The sequence below is a fragment of the Camelus ferus genome, chromosome 31 (genome assembly GCF_009834535.1).
Source record: "Camelus ferus isolate YT-003-E chromosome 31, BCGSAC_Cfer_1.0, whole genome shotgun sequence".
In the NCBI taxonomy this organism is placed as follows: domain Eukaryota; kingdom Metazoa; phylum Chordata; class Mammalia; order Artiodactyla; family Camelidae; genus Camelus; species Camelus ferus.
Window position 1 is genome coordinate 19336479 of NC_045726.1, and position 15615 is coordinate 19352093.

General features: G+C 56.6%; 1 protein-coding gene across 1 annotated transcript in view; it reads right to left on the reverse strand.

Annotated features, from left to right (window-relative positions):
• Positions 1–12622: 12622 nt before the first annotated feature.
• Positions 12623–15615, reverse strand: part of VOPP1 (VOPP1 WW domain binding protein) — a 94056-nt gene continuing 91063 nt past the window's right edge. The window contains exon 6 of the mRNA XM_032471174.1: positions 12623–14990. Coding sequence (XP_032327065.1) covers positions 14800–14990 — 191 coding nt within the window. The 3' untranslated portion in view covers positions 12623–14799. The remainder of the gene's footprint in view (positions 14991–15615) is intronic.

Below are 15615 nucleotides of genomic sequence, written 5' to 3' on the forward strand. Positions count from 1 at the left end.
GCCAAAGCAGGACGTTACCTGATTAATGCAGACAGGGGCCACCCTGCAAGAATGCCGGGTAGGGGGAGGGAGGCTGGAGGTCTGGTCCAGGAAGGTGGCTGGTGGGCTTGGTGGGGACGGTTAGAGTCGGGATGTGTCCTGAAGCCGGAGGCAGTAAGGCTTCCTGGCCGTCGGGTGCGGAGCGGAAAGGGCAGGCGGACTTGGCTCCGGGGTGCTCGGCCTGAGCCGCGGATGGAGCGCTGCCCGCCGCTGAGGTGGGGGGGCCAGCCAGGCGGATCGGGGTCCGCTTAGGCACGTGGGGTCTGCTGACCGGGGAGTTCGGAGGGAGCCTGGGAGAAAAACTCCCTCTGGAGTCATTTGCGGTGGGGAAGGGAGCCGGCAGCTGTTACAGGCGATCCTGCTACGGAAGAGAAGGATGGAGACGTGGCCACTGGGCTCAGCGGCCGGATTCTGTGAGCAGCCCGGGGGGCAGATGGTGCGGGGCGGGCCGGGGGCGGTGGCGGGGTGCGGGCGTCCCCCGTGAAGTTGGGAGCCAGGCAGCAAATGCTGGGGAGGGGGAGGAGGGGGAGGGAGGCTGGAGGAGAGGAGATGTGGGGGTGCCGTCCTGGGGGGAGTGGGGGAGGGCACGAGCAACTCAGAGGCCGGGGGTCACGTGGAGGGTTTGTTGAGATGGGCGAGTGTCTGATTCCCTTGGTCTGGGGCGGGGCCCGGGGGTTTGTCCCCTGGCTGGTTCCAGGCTGGCCCGTGCCAGGCTGGCCCTGACGCTGCCCCGGGCACCCCTGCGTGAGGACAGCATCCTGTGGCTCCCTTCCTGGTTCCTCCAGGCACTCAGAAGGGCTGGTCTGCCATGCCGGCCACGTCCAGCGTGCTTTTTAGTTGATCTGAATTGCTTTTCCTGCCTGCGAGCTGCAGTTTTTATCTTTCACATCAGAGGGCCCGCTGGTTCCGTGCTGCGGACGCCGGCTGTTGATGCCGGTCCGCGTGTGGGAGCTGGCGGGGCCTTCGGTCCGTGAAGCGCTGGCATCAGTCCCTGCTGAGACCCCCCCCACCGCGGTCCCCGCCTGCAGGCGGCAGGAGGGACCCCGTGAGGAAGAAAGCTGGACAGCCACCCTCACGGATGGCACTGCCACCTTCACCTAGATCCAGTGTCCTCCGGGCCAGAGACCAGAACGCTTTCCAGAAAAGAAGGCCCCGGTTTGGCAGAGGAGGGGAGGAGGCCGTGACGCTGCTGGGCAGGTGGAGAGGCATCTGGTGTCTGAGGGGACGTGGGCCTGGCCGCCCTGCCCCCAGAGGCCTGGCCACTGCCCCACGGGTGGAGTCGGGGGGGCTCCCGCCCTTCTTGCTGTGGGCTCAGGGCCCCCCTCTGCTCAGTCACTGGCCCCCCTCTCATCTGCTTTGGGGCCTCCTCACCGTGTGGCTGTTTCCTCCCTGCTGACTTCATGCTCTCTGGGCATCCCCTGGGGGGCAGGCCGCTCACCGGCCTCGGGGGGGCCCTGGTGCTCAGCCCCCAGCTTCTGGCTGGGTTCGAAGGGCCGGGTGTGGCCCGAGGGCCTTCGTCTCCCTCATCTTCCTGGGGCTTCTCCCGAGCTGGTCTGAGCGCCGCGGGGCACCCCAGCCATCGCGTCCCCAGCCTCCCCGACACCGCTGATCCACGGCCCCGCCGTGTGCTGAAACAGGGTCTAGGGAGGGCTGTGTGTGTGGTGCTTTTCTGAACTGTTCTCACCTTGAATTCTCTTACTACCACCTTATTTTTGACCTGGTCCCACATAGGAAGCCTGCCTATTTTTGTCAGGTAGGAAATTCACAAATGACAAATGTGAAGTGTCTGCAAAACAGCCTCGTTTCTCAGTTTGGCCATTGCAGTTATGTGCCGTGTCTGGAGGAGCAGTGCTTGAAGGTCACGGAGAACAGAAGCGAGGCAGCCGGGCAGGCGGGCACAGAGAGGAGGGGGCCCTGCAGCGGCCAAACCCCAACCACCCGCCTGCTGCCCCTCCAGCCGGAGGGCTGTCAGCCCGCAGGCGCGGGCCTGCCTCCCACGCCGGGCAGAAGCCGGGAGTTAAGTGCCCTGGGGGGACAAAGGGACAAGAACAGTCCCAGACACCAGGCCCTCCGGGTTCCAGTCTGGACCCTCTGCCTCTGTCCCTGCCGCCCCACAGGGTTGATGGGGGGGACGTCAGACAGCCCAGGAAAAAGCCCAGCACAGTGCAGGTGCCCAGTGCCACATTCACTGTCCAATTAGGGAAGAAGTAACTGACATCAAGTCATTTTTTAGGGAAGAAAGTCTGTGATAATGAAACAGGTGTGCGGGCGTCACCGCGGGCCGCGGTGGGACAGCCTCCTCGGTGCTTCCTGCCTCTCCTGCAGCGTCCCCGATCCAGGGCCCTGAGGCCGGCTTCTGGGGGGCGCTGGCCTCCCCACGTCAGCACGGACACCCCCAGCGTCTTCTATTAATATTTTTATTACTAACTCTACGTGAAGTGCGATCTATTAAAATACGGAGTCACTGTGTTGTACACCTGAAACTAATAGATTGTTATGAGTCAACTATACTTCAACAAAAAAATGAACAGAAGTAAAACCAGCGCATTTTGGAGTTCCCGGTAATGTTCCCAGTAACCACGCGAGGGACAGAGCGACAGGGAGTCTCCGCAGGTTTATTCTAGGCCCGCATATACGTTTAATGGCTTGAGTACGCCTCCTTCCTCACATGCAATGACCCTTAGGGAAGCCTGTGTGCAGCCACGTCTTACAGGAGGCGACTCGGGGTTGGGAAGGGCTGCCCAAGGGGACAGGACTCCCGAGTGTGGGGCAGAGATTGAGCCAGACCCAGATCTCCGGGACATTTCAAGGTCACGGATAAAAAACGGAGCTAATTTCCATTCTCACTGAGAGGGGAGGGGAGGGAGATACACCTTTAAAATGTGCAGGAGAGTAATGTCACGGTCAGCGCCGTGGACAGGATGCTCAGAGCAGCCGCCCAAAGATGTGCTCAGGACCTAAGCATTAAGTCGTGCACGGGAGCTTAAGGATGCTTGTTGCATACTCAGTTCGAACAGGCATGACTGTCTGTTTCAGCCTAGGATACACTTGAAGGAATAAAGGAATGTAAATGGTACAGCGTTGCCCCTAATTAATTAGTCTAGGCAGGGACAATCGAGACATGCAGACGTGTCCCTCCTGATGGAAATACACACTGCCACCTCCGCGGTCGCCCTTCCAAATAAAACTCAAAACAAAACGAAGCCTGAATCTGATCGAACTTCTCTACGTACCAGTTTGCAAGAAACCCAAATATCGTGGAGATACTTGAGTCGCTGTGACGGTGGAGATGCGATCAGCAAGTCCCAGATGGTGGCTAAACCTGCAAGGAAAGCCACCTGGCTTCTTTTACAGGGAAACAACAAAAGGATAAAAAGAAATGGAGAGGAAACTAAGGGATCCAAAGAGATACAAAAATCAGTATCGTGATGTCACTGTAGATGATTTTTTTTTAAAAAAAACTGCAAGACAAGAGAAATGGAAACACTGATTCGATTTTTAAAGATACTGGAGAATCACTGTTGGTTTTAACTCCGTGCTGCAATATTTGGGGATGAAATCAATGTCTGGGATTTGCTTCAGAGTAATTCAGGGAAGGGCCAGAAGGAAGAGAGATTGAGCAATTAAAACTGGCCGTGAGCTCAAAATTGTCAGAATTGTTGACACTTGGTGATGGGTGCCTAGAAGTTCATTATCCTAGTCTCTGTTCTTCGGTGTTTTTTGCAATTTCCTCTCATTGAGGCTGGAACCATGGGTCTCCGGTGGTCTGGGAAGAACGCTGGAAAAGCAGGGCTCTGACCTGCAGTCGTGTTGGGCAGGACGGGCTGAAAGGAGAGCCCTGAGCTGCGGGAGGGACGGGGGACGAGGAGGGTGCTCTGGGGAAGGCGGGCTGTGAGGTGCTCGGGGCTCACTGAAGGCCACGCCGGTCCCCGCACCACCTTTTCAGTCTGATCATCTTTAAACTGATGGCTCAGGACAAGCCTCCAAACCATCACCACAGCTCTCGACCGGAGTCAATAAATTATAAGATAAAGAAGTAAATGTATTCATTCATTCAAGGCTACGCATGGCCTTCCCCCAAGATCCTTGCCGTGTTAGTCTTAGCTGTTAAAATTCAGTTAAAATCCTGTTTCTGTGGGACAGAAATTGAAGAGCCCCATGGCTGGCATTTGGGGCTCGGGGGCTGTCGTGACATTGCAGAGAAGGTGTCACGTGCAGCTGGAGGAAGATGTCCCAGACGGGCACCCTCCCTGGCTGGCGAGCCGGTGTTCCGGGCAGGAGGGCTCAGCGCATCTCTCGGTTCATTTCCGGGGGCCACCATACAAAGTCTCACCTTCTGGGTGGCTTGAAACAAGATTTATTCTCTCAGTTCTCACGGCTGGAGATCTGGGAGGAAGGTGTCAGCGGGGCCGTGCTGTCTGAGGGCCCAGGGGAGGATGCGGTCCATGCCTCTCTCGTAGCTCCGGGGGCTGCCACCGTACTGAGCACCCTGCCGTGCGGACACGTCGCCCCAGGCTCTGCCTCCGTCTTCACACGTGTGCGTTTCTGTGCCCCTTCTCCTAGTCTCCCTGAGGACACCTCGCTACGCAGGATGGCCACATCTTAACTAATGTCGTCTGCAAAGACCTTTTTTCCAATTAAGGTCACATCCTGAGGGTCTGGGAAGGACAGGAATGTGGGGTGGGGGTGGGGGGCTGTGTGCTCACACTGACCACACTCTCCACGTGGGCCTGAGAGGCCAGATGCCAGGGCTGCTGGATCCCCCCGAGCAAGGAGAGCCCAGGGTCATCGTGCTCCGGCCAGACACCGTTTCTGCGACACTGTGTTCAGAGGGGAAGGTCTGCACGAGGCACAGATGGCAGGAGGCGGGGACCTCGAAGGCCACCTTGGAGGCTGGCTGCATGAGTCACACCCCTGCACCCGAGGAGACACACTCAGCCCTTCCCCGGGCCCCCCAGACGCTCACCCCGCGGCGGCCGCAGCTCCGGGCTGCAGAGCAGCAAAGCTCTTTTGAAATCCGGACGGTTGTCTAAGGCACAACCCTGGAGTTTTCTCTTAACAAAACTGAATCGCCTTTGTACCATATTCCCCCGACAGCCCCTGGGTTCTGCCTTTGCCCGGAAGCCACGGCTTCATTTTAGCATCATACGCGTCTGGGGGTCCGCGAATTTTCAGAACCAGCAAGTCCTGGCTCCTCTGTGTGTAGCGGCCTCTCTGAGCTGCTCTGTCCCATCTCACGGTGAAGAGCGGGCAGCCGGCAGAGAGCATCCCGGACGCTCTTCCCGGAAGCCTCTCCTAAAAGGCTTTCTGCTTTCTTGGAAGAAGTGTTATGCATGATAGGACTATTCTAAAACCATTTCCCCGATCGCTTCTACCTTCTCTCTCTCTCCCCACCTCTCTGCACATGCACACCCACACACCTGCTGCATCATTTACAAAGTTGCAGGCATAGTCACTCAGACCTCACTGTGCATCTTCTAGAAGTAATAACATGCCACTGTCATCACAAGCGCGGTGTCACCCCTGAGGAAACGAACAAGAATTCTGCAACACGACGGGGCCCCCAGCGCGTGCCCGGTGCCCCCCCCCCCCCCGCAGACCCAGGGACGCTTTAAAGTCTGTGCTGTTGTTTCCAACTGGGGTCCAGTCCAGTTTCCTGATCTGTGCTTTTGTTAATCTCTTCTAACCTGGGACAGTCCCCGCCTCACCTGCTTTTTGGTTTTGTTTTTAATGACACTGACTTTCTGGGGACTCTAGGACTGTCATGTTATAAAACCACCCCATGGGTTTGTTGATTCTTTCCCCACTGGGGACGTGTTCTGCCGTCTCCCCCTTCCTGTAACTTGGAGGTGAGGTTTGAACTCTGACCACGAGCCACAGATGAGTATCTGAATTTAAGTTAGTTTAATGGAGATTAACTTTAAAAAAATTTTATTTATTATTATTTGTAAATTCTTTTTTGTTTGGGGGGTAGGATGTAATTAGGTTTATTAACTTTTTTTTTTTTTTTTAGAGGAGGCACTGGGGATTGAACCCATGACCGTGTGCACGCTAAGCATGCCCTCTACCACTTGACCTCTGGCCTCCACCCCGAGATTGACTTAAATTTTTAAACGCAGTTCCTGATCTTCCCAGCTTCATTTCAAGTGCCCAATATCCACCTGTAGCCAGGGGCTGCCATACTGGGCAGTGCAGACGTTCCCTTCATCATAAAAATTGGCTGGATAACACTGCTCGCAATGCCGTGACACTCACGTTGGACATTTTTGGCATGACTGCTCCTTCGGTGACGTTTGTGGCTCCACACTGCATGACACACGCTCCGGGAAGAGCGTCCAGGATGCTGGGAGTCCCGGGGGCCCTGAGGGACTTGTAAACTGCACGCGTAACTGGCAATGTCACACGCCACCCCCCCCCCCCCACACACACATCCTTCTCTGGTACTGTCGCTGGGATCCCACATCCTGTGATGGAAAATATTTCTAGGGAAAATAAAAGTAAAAGAATTTTAGAGCTGAGAGGGAACTTTGATGTTATTTTATAAACAGCTGAGGGAACTGAGGCCCACAGAGGTTCAAGACTTGCCCAAGGTCACTGATGCTAGTTGGAAGTAGACAATGACCTTCAACAAGCATCTTCTTACTCCCAGACACTCATGTATCAGAGTTAAAATACCCTGTGGCAACTGAGGTTGGTTGGTACCAACACTGCTACTAATAACCACACAATTCTTTCTATTGAGTAGTTGTCAGTGTTAAGCACTGTATTTCGTTCTTAAAAAAATGGCTTCACGTAATTCTCGCAACCACCCAATGAGGAAGCTTACTTACAGAAAATCTCTACTTAACAGGAATGAATTTTTTTCAGGTAATAAGAAACCTAGAATTGGTTCACCAGTTAAGCAGCTCAACCCTGTGAAAGCTGGTATCTATCTGCGATCACCTTGGTTTTTCCATCATGCTCACAGGGTAGCTGCTGCAGCGCCAGACATCACATCAATGATCCAAACTGGGTGAACCCGAACGTGGCAGTGCCAGCAACTCTGGTTTATGACAAAAGTCTTTCCCAGAGGCCCGAGTAACTTCTGTAGTATCTGTCATTGGCCAAGCCTGGACCCCTATCACAGCGAGACCGGGGAAATGGACATGCGGTGTAGCACTCCTGGCTTCTGGAGAAGAGATAGGGAAGGGATGAGGGTTGGATAAACCAAGCAACCGTGGAGGTGTTCCTGTCCTCATGGGTCAGATGAGGAAGCTGATGCTCAGAGTGTGAAATACCCCACCCAGGGTCACCCAGGGAGTAAGTAAGTGGCCGAGATGCCTTGTGCTCCAGTGCACGTGACTAGCGAGGTGTGCTCACTGAGGAAAGCGAAGGGGACTCGGATGCTGCCTGGGTCTGGGCGGGTTCAAACACTGCAAGAGTAGGATGTGCGTGTCCTCAGCGAGCAGGGGAGGGGTGGCCCAGACAGTGACGCTGCCACCTGAATAATGAACTGAAGGACGTTCAGGAGAAGAGCAGCCTGCTGGTGCCCACAGCTCTCCGGGGAGGGGACCGCTTACAGAACGTTTATTATAATACATTTTTTAAATTGAGTTATGGTCAGTTTACAATGTTGTGTCAATGCTTCGGTCCTACATGAACATACATATATTCATTTTCATATTCTTTTTCACTGTGAGCTACTACAAGATATTGAATATAGTTCCCTGTGCTCTACAGTATGAACTTGTTTATCTATTTTATATATATCAGTCAGTATCTGCAAATTTCGAACTCCCAGTTTATCCCTTCCCACCTCCCTCCCCCCGGCAACCACAAGTCTGTATTCTATGTCTGTGAGTCTGTTTCTGTTTTATATTTACATTCATTTATCTTCTCCTTTTATTTTGAGATTCCACATATGAGCGATCTCATATGGTACTTTTCTTTTTCTTTCTGGCTTACTTCACTTAGAATGACATTCTCCAGGGATATCCATGTTTCTGCAAATGGCATTGTTTTATCATTTTTCATGGCTGAGTAGTATTCCATTGTATACATATACCACATCTTCTTTATCCAGTCACCTGTCGGTGGACATTTAGGCTGTTTCCATGTCTTGACTATTGTAAATACAAAATAGGTGATGGTGGGAGGTGCCACGAGGCAGAGATTCACAGGGGCCCCAGTTCGGTGTCCTAAGTGTGGATGTGTGTCCATCTTACTATTGTATTTGGTCTGCATCACCCACAGGGATGCCAACACACTGTGAGACACCACAGTAAAGGTTGATTTTTTTTACTGGAGCCACCATCCTGCGGTTTGCAGGCGCTCTGAGCCCCGGGCAGTCGTCCAGAGCTCGTCTCCATCTTCCACAGCCTGGGGGGTCCTCCACTGGCCTCCAGGTGCCAGGGAGGGAGCGCATTAAGGGCTTTGCAGGAGTTGCAGGGCGACACCGGTCCCCTGCGGTGCCCCCTCCACTGCCCGCCCCCGGCCCCACCCCGCCCACCCACCTTATGCAAAAGTTACACTCGTTATGCTGTGTGTGGACTGCTTTGTTACTTCAAACTGAAAAAATGGAATGATCCCCACATTCGATCAGAGTGGGTGGAATAAATCAACTGCAGAGCAGCCTTATGCCGAGATGCTGTTTAACCGTTGCAGGGAAGGGGCCAGAGAATATTTAAATGCCAGGAGAAATGCTAGAGAAAAACAGGGCTACGAAAGATCCCGCGGTGGGTGGCGTCAGAGCAAGGGACCGAGGAAGCGACAGAAACACGTCCAGCTGCACTCCTGGGGCACTGGGGTCGCGGGCGATTTTTTTTTGCCTTTTGCTTTGTGCTTTCCATCCTGTACACTGTGCATGTTCTGCAATGAGAGTATTACTTTCGCAGTCACATTAAAAATAAAGGCATGGGTTTGATTCTGAGTTGAGAACACCTGCAGGGACTTTGCCGAGAAGGGGGACGCAGGGTCCCCCCTGGAAGTTGCCCTCGGGCCGCCCCACCCTCTTTGCGAAGGTAGCGGGGCCTGGTAAGTCGGGGCCGGCGTTGGGGCCAGGGCTCCGGCCCCCATCTCGGGTCCTGGGGTCCTGGCCCCCACATCTAGCCGGTGATCTGGGACCAGAAGCCGCGTCCCGGGTGCCAGGTCTCAGCGTGGGGCTGGCCTGTGCATCATTGTCCAGCCCGCATCACACCCCTGGGCACCTCTGTGGCCCCACTTTCTCGATGGGGAAATAGGAGCTTTGTGACCCCAGTCGTGGAAGCAACTCGGGGGTCGCGTCTCTCCAGGACCCGGCGTGCGCCACCGAGGCGGGGCGTCCGGCACGGCCACCGATGTGCGCGCGCGGTCCCCTCCGTGCCCATCCGGCCCCCGCGCGAGCACGCAGCCGGGCCTTCACCTCAACCCAGGGTGGCGGGGAGCGGAGGATGGCGAGAGCGGGAGCAGAAGGTGGGAAGAGGGAGCTGGCGTCCAAGGTCAACGCGCGCAGAGCGCCATCCCGGCGCTGCGGGACCCCCGTGGACCCGAGCAAGGCACGCACCTACCTCCCCAGGGCTCCCCAGAACTGACCCACACTTTCCCGGCACCGGGGCCTTTTGGTGCTTGAGGACCAGACGCACAGACCCTCCCGGCTCCTCCTCATCTCTGTGAGAGGCCGGAACATCTGGAAGGAGGGTCCCGGGCTTGGCATCTCCCCAGGGGAGCGCAGAGAAGAGGGGAGGAGAGTAGAGGGCCCTCCCACCCGCCCGACTCTGCCCTCAGAGGATGCTGTCACCCTCCCACTGTCCCCTGTGCCGCCTCCCCAGACGTGGCTTGTCACCTTAAGGCCGAGTTTTGTTAGAATCTGCGGTACCAGATGTTTGATGTAGAGAATTTGCTGGTTCCCTAAAAGTTGCAGACTGTGTCACGGGTGAGGTTGAACTTGACCTTCAACCTTTTTATAGTTAACTTCCTTCTAACCTCACTGGGTCTTGTGAGCAACCAGCCAGAACGTAAGGGCCGAGGATTTTCTCAGGCTCTCGTCCCACCCCGTCCAGTGAAGTGGCCGCTGGCCGTGGACTGACCGCGCCCTTGAGATGCAGCAGCTCCAGGTGGCGCCCCTGCCCGTGAATGTGAAACCCACGCTGGATTTGGAAGACTGTGGAAAAAAGGACGTAACATCCCTTGATACACCGTATATTGCTACAAGTTGAAATAACATTTTGATAGATTGGGTTAAATATTATTAAAATAAATTTCACCGTTTCAAAAACGTAACTAATTTTCATTTAATATACTTTGTTCACATTATGTTTTTAATGGATAGTCTTGGTCTAGAAGGTACACCTAAAAGCATTTCTCCTTGTAAACTGCAAAGCAAGATGAAAAATTCCTTTCTTCCTCAAAAACACAAGGGATTGTGATGGTAAGGGCTGAGCCAGGCACCTGTCGGAGGTGCGCGCTGGGTGCCAAGTCTCCTGTTCCATCTGTGCAATGATTAATGGACTGGGTCTGCTGCAGCCATGACCCCGGGGCTTCAGGACCTCAGGACTGCCGAGCAGCGCTCCCACATTCCTGCTTTTGCTGCAAGGAAGCCGCGGGACCCTCCTCGTCCTCCCATCATCGCAGGAACAGGAGTCCTGCCTCCCAGAAGCAGAGCCGGACCTTCGTGGCTGGAGTCCCAGTGCTCATCTCCTAGTGGGGCGATGCGCCAGGACCCAGCTGGAACCCTCCAGCTTCTTCTTGGGTGTTGCGGGGAGGGGGGCTGTGTCGAAAATCACCCCTGCGCCCACCACGCCGTTTTTAGGAAGGCTTCAGGCACAGTCCCTCTGAAGCAGGAGCATCTCAAGACACAGCTGTGGCCAGGGGGACAGACAAGTGATATGATGAGACAAAAAAAAAAAAATACTGCTTGTCATTCGTGGCTGGTTCTGGGGCACTCAGATCTCGTCCTTCATAAATAAATGGTGGGGAGACAGATGGTGGCGAGGGTCCTCCATCCGAGCTCTGATTGGCTCAGCGCCCTCTGCTGAGCAGCACCCGCCAACATTTCAAGCCAGTACGGTGACGTTGGGGTGCACGGGACCCCCTTGGCTTCCGTCTTCACACGCTCATGGCCTGAGATGGTGAACGCACGGAAGATGCATCTCCTGATGGACAAAGCATCGGGCGGGAGTCTGTCTCCCACTTGGCTTCAATCTCTCTTGCTCCGGGGAACGTGGGATGAGGGAGAACAGGGTTTCCAACGCTTGTTGAGTGTCCATAACGTGCCTGATGACGCAGAGCCAGCGAACAGCAGACCCAGAGCCCAGGGCTCACCCTGGTGTCACAAGGGACAGCGACATTTGCAGGGGCTGCCCTCACACCTGCTTTGTGCTCTCCTCCTCGGCACTCAAAGAACATTACAAGCTGGGAGCTCAGACTATTAAGGATTATTTTAGCTGGGAGAAGCTGGGGTGATGGGGGCGAAAGGCTGGTCGGAAGGAAGCTGGGCTGAGCCTCCTTCCTTTGGTGTCGGAGAAAGCTTGGGAGGGAGGGACGGCTGGTGCTGGTGGCTGGGTCGTGGTGTCGCCCAGACTCTGAGTTTCTGGAAACTCCCTGCAATCTTGGCCCAGCTCCGGGGGCTGTGGCAGCTCAGACTATGCAGGCCTTAGCTGGCTGATACACTAAAATACGCCTGGCCCGGCCAACAGCCCACCTCCCAGCACCTCACCACGCAGAGCACCCACTTTGTGAAAATGTGGGCTCGGGGGCACGGACTCCCACCGCCCACCGCCCCGCTGACATGGGAGCAGGATGGAGCCCGCCCTCCCTCCCCACCGTCCAGAACAGCCACCAGCCGGCCACGCTGCCACCCAGCCACCTGCCCACGGCCACTGCTGCTCGCTCACCTGCTGGGGCCTGGGGTCTCCCCACCGCCTCCCCCACACATTTCCAGCTCCATCAGTCAGCGCCACCTGCCGTGTTCTAGTTCGGGAATCACTCACACTTCCTCTTGCACTTTTTTCTTTTTGCCTTGAGAGCTCTTACGGACTTTTTGGAGTTCAGTGAAACTCGGGAGGGACAGATGAAGTGAGCACCGCCTTTGCCATCTCAAGTCTTGAGCTCTGATTTGGAAACGACCTGCCCCGTTTCACCGGGGGAGGCCGAGGACCGGGAGCCGCGTCCAGGGCAGGCGTGCGAACTGGCACCAGGGGCCGCCTGGCCTCCTCTGGCTGTATTTCCCGTCCCGTTTTAAGACAGCAAATTATAAAACGCTTCTTTATAAACATCTCAATTAGTGGTTCATCTAAAACAGCCCAATTGTAGCAGCAAAGGATCCATGAGAGAGATCGTTTCTGACCAGAGCTGGATTTTAAATCACCTCCCTGTGGAAGGCACATCCGGACAAACAATGTCAGTCTTCGCTGTGAGTTTGTGTAATTCATGCCTGTGTCTTCCTTCTGACCCTGGATAATTTTTCCCCTAGCCAGATTTAAAGAAATGTGTTGGTGAACCAAAAGTTCCCTATATTCTTTGAAAGCATGTAATTTCCAGTTCTCCTGAGATTGGGTGCATCACCCACCCCACATCCTTATCTGAAACTTCCTCCCTCCCCTCCTCCCCCCAGCAAAAGAGTCAGAGCACGTGGCCAAATTTATTTTTATTCTGCATACATAGGAAACAGGACCCTATCAAAAGAACAGAAAAGAGAAATGAGCCAAGTTGCAGAGGAGAAACATGCACAGATCTGCTCCCAGCCGTGGGCACAGTCCCCCCACAGCGCGGAGGGACCCGTGGGCAGGCGATGTCGCCGCGAGTGGACTCTCCACACACAGGTGCCCACCGTTCTCAGCCAGGGTCAAGGGGACACAGAACTTCTCTCACACAAACATGAATATAAAAGTGGTGAGTGCCACCGGCACCACCCAGTCCCTTAAAATCATGTGCTATCAAAAAGATCAACAGAATTTAGTCCCGGGCATGTGGGCGTCTGTCCAGCCGCAAAGATCCAATCCAGGGGGCAGCTCTGCGTGTGCTTCGTTATCAAGACAGTAAAAGGGAGAAAGTGATGTTGAAAATGCAAAACGGACGCCCTGCAGGAGGAGGAACTCGGGGAGCCACGGGGCCGCCCTTGGCTGTAAACAGCGAGTGTTGTGCTTTGTGGTCTCGTCCCATCAAGGACTGGAGTGTGGGGGCAGGGGCTCAGAGGTCACGTGCGGGTGGTCGGAGACACCGGCGGCAGCGTCCGTGTCCAGGCTCTCCGGGGCCCCTGGGAGGCTCCTGGATTCTCCATCCTCAGGAAAGGGAAGTCTCGGTGGCCCCATCCTGACTCCTCACTCGTCCCCCATAGACCAGGGACACCAAGCCAGGGGCCGTGGGAACGAAGGCAGCGCCCACTCCAGCTCAAGTTCAGTGACAACTTCTCAACAGGCTCTGGTTAGTTCATTTCAAAAAGCGCCCCCTCCACCCCCCCACCCCCCACACAGGGACCTTCCTGTCTTGGCTGTGCCCTCTGATCCTCTATACCTGACCGGGCAGGTCTCAATCTGGGTTTAGATCCACGGCCACGGGCGTTACTACCTACACAGGGGGGCAGGACCCCGGCCCAGTGATGGCCCCCGGCAACCTGTGATCCCAGGGTGAGGGGGCTCCCGGGTCGGGGCTGGCGGCTCCAACCACATCTTGGTTCTCATTTTGATCAGCCCACCAGTGAGATCTATTCCGTTCTTTTTGAAGAGATCCCTCTTCGCAGCCCTGGGGTTTCGCGTTCTTTTTCTTAGCAAACTCCTCCTGTTCAGAGCCCAGCACACACCTGCTGAGGTCAGACACCCAGGCTCCTACGACGCCTCTGTCCAAGGGCCAGTGTGGCTCCCAGCCGGATGTGCCTGCTTGGAAAGTGTCCAGCAAGACCCACCATCAGAGCTGCCTGACGTCAGGGCACAGACATCTGGTCACCATCACAGACCGGAGAGCTGCAGGCTGGCACCCAGGGAAGACTCGGAGCCTGACCTCAAAGGACCCACTAACAATGGGGCGGGGGGGGGCACAATTTTTTCCTCCCCAGGTCAGACCAAAAACTCATAAAATGCAACGACCCGGTATGAGGCCGGGGGCAATTTCCCATGAATTTAAATAACTTTCCTTAGTGATTTTCAGGTTAACTACAGACATCCCGCTGGGCCTGATTCCGCTGGCTCAGCTCCCTGCGGGGACAGCCAGACGCGATGCTCCCCGGGGCTGGGTGTGCACAGGGCGGCCTCCCTCGGCTTTAGCAAGTGAGAGGGGATGGAAAGGTGCTGAGAGGCCGCTTCTCCACCCACTGCATCTCTAACAGCTTTTTGAAGAGGAAGGCTGACGGGACAAGGGGCTGGGACGGTGACTCGGGGTTGGGGGCTGACTTCAGCGAGCAGCCTGCCGGGCGCAGGGCCTCCCAGGGTGGGAGGAAGCCCCGAGCTGGGCGCCCTGCCCCCGCCCCCGGCATCACTCAGCCGCACGTGTCCCGCCGGGCCTCCGGCCTGGTCTCTCTCCTGAGGATCTGGGCAGGCGACCCCAGGGTGTCACCCCTCGGGACCGTCCACGCAGCCGGAGCACAGATCACATCGGGAACAGGAGCAACAGAGGAGACGGGGGGTGAATTCGGATGCTGGTCCTCCGAGGAAAACTTGAGGGGAGGCTGGGCGTGCTTTGAAGATAGCAGAGGAGTTCGCCCTTAGTGGCTCACAAGGCCGTTCCTGGGAGTGAGCGCGGATGGGGACCGGGGGGCTGACAGCCCTCCCTGCCTCCCGGGCCCAGCGCACAGGCAGGCGCCAGGAGGCCCCCCTACTTGTCCTTCACCACCTGCTCATACGGGGGCGGGGGCGTGTTGCAGTAGGAGGGGGGCGGCGGGTAGGCCGAGCTTCCCTGGGGCGAGCTGGGCTGGACCTGGAACGCCATCGCCACGGGGTTCCCCGCAGGAGTCACGCCTGGTCCTCCCGGGTCGGTGTAATAGGGCAGCCCCAGCTGCTGGGCCCCTGAAAGACAGGCAAGCAGACACACATGAGTGCAGCGGCAAAGTCCCACCGCCCGTCACCGCCAGCGGGCGGCCGAGGGGACCACCGCCCCGGGCGCGCCCTCGGCTGACGCGTGTCAGGGGCCGAGGCACCCAGCCGCGGCGGGCACTGGGCTCAGGCAAAGGCGACCCGGGGCCCCCACGGCGGTGCCTGGTGACAGGACTTCACCGGGATCAGGGGTGGCGGGGGCCAGCCTGCAGCCGAGGGACACACCAGGGCATCTTGGCCGAGACCTGGGGAGGTGCACCAGCAGAGAGGGCTGTGCAGAACTTGCAGCCAAGAAACCCGGGGCACAGGAAGGTCAGTCAGTTAAGACGACCCTGGGTTCCTGACTCTCAGCCGCAATCATCCCCGGAACCTCCACGAGCCTTCTGAGAACAGTCTGCTGAGGCAGGATCTCCATCCCCACCTGCTGGGGTAGCAGGTGCTCAGGGCGGATTACCTGTCCTCCAGGCGAGCCCAGTTCCCAGGCAGGGAGACAGCCTATGGGGCCCGATGCCAGCGGGGCGGGCGGGTTGACGCGCCCGCAGACTGTCTGCCTGCCCTGGACGCTGCAGAAGGAAGATGCTCTTGTCCCGGGGAGAGG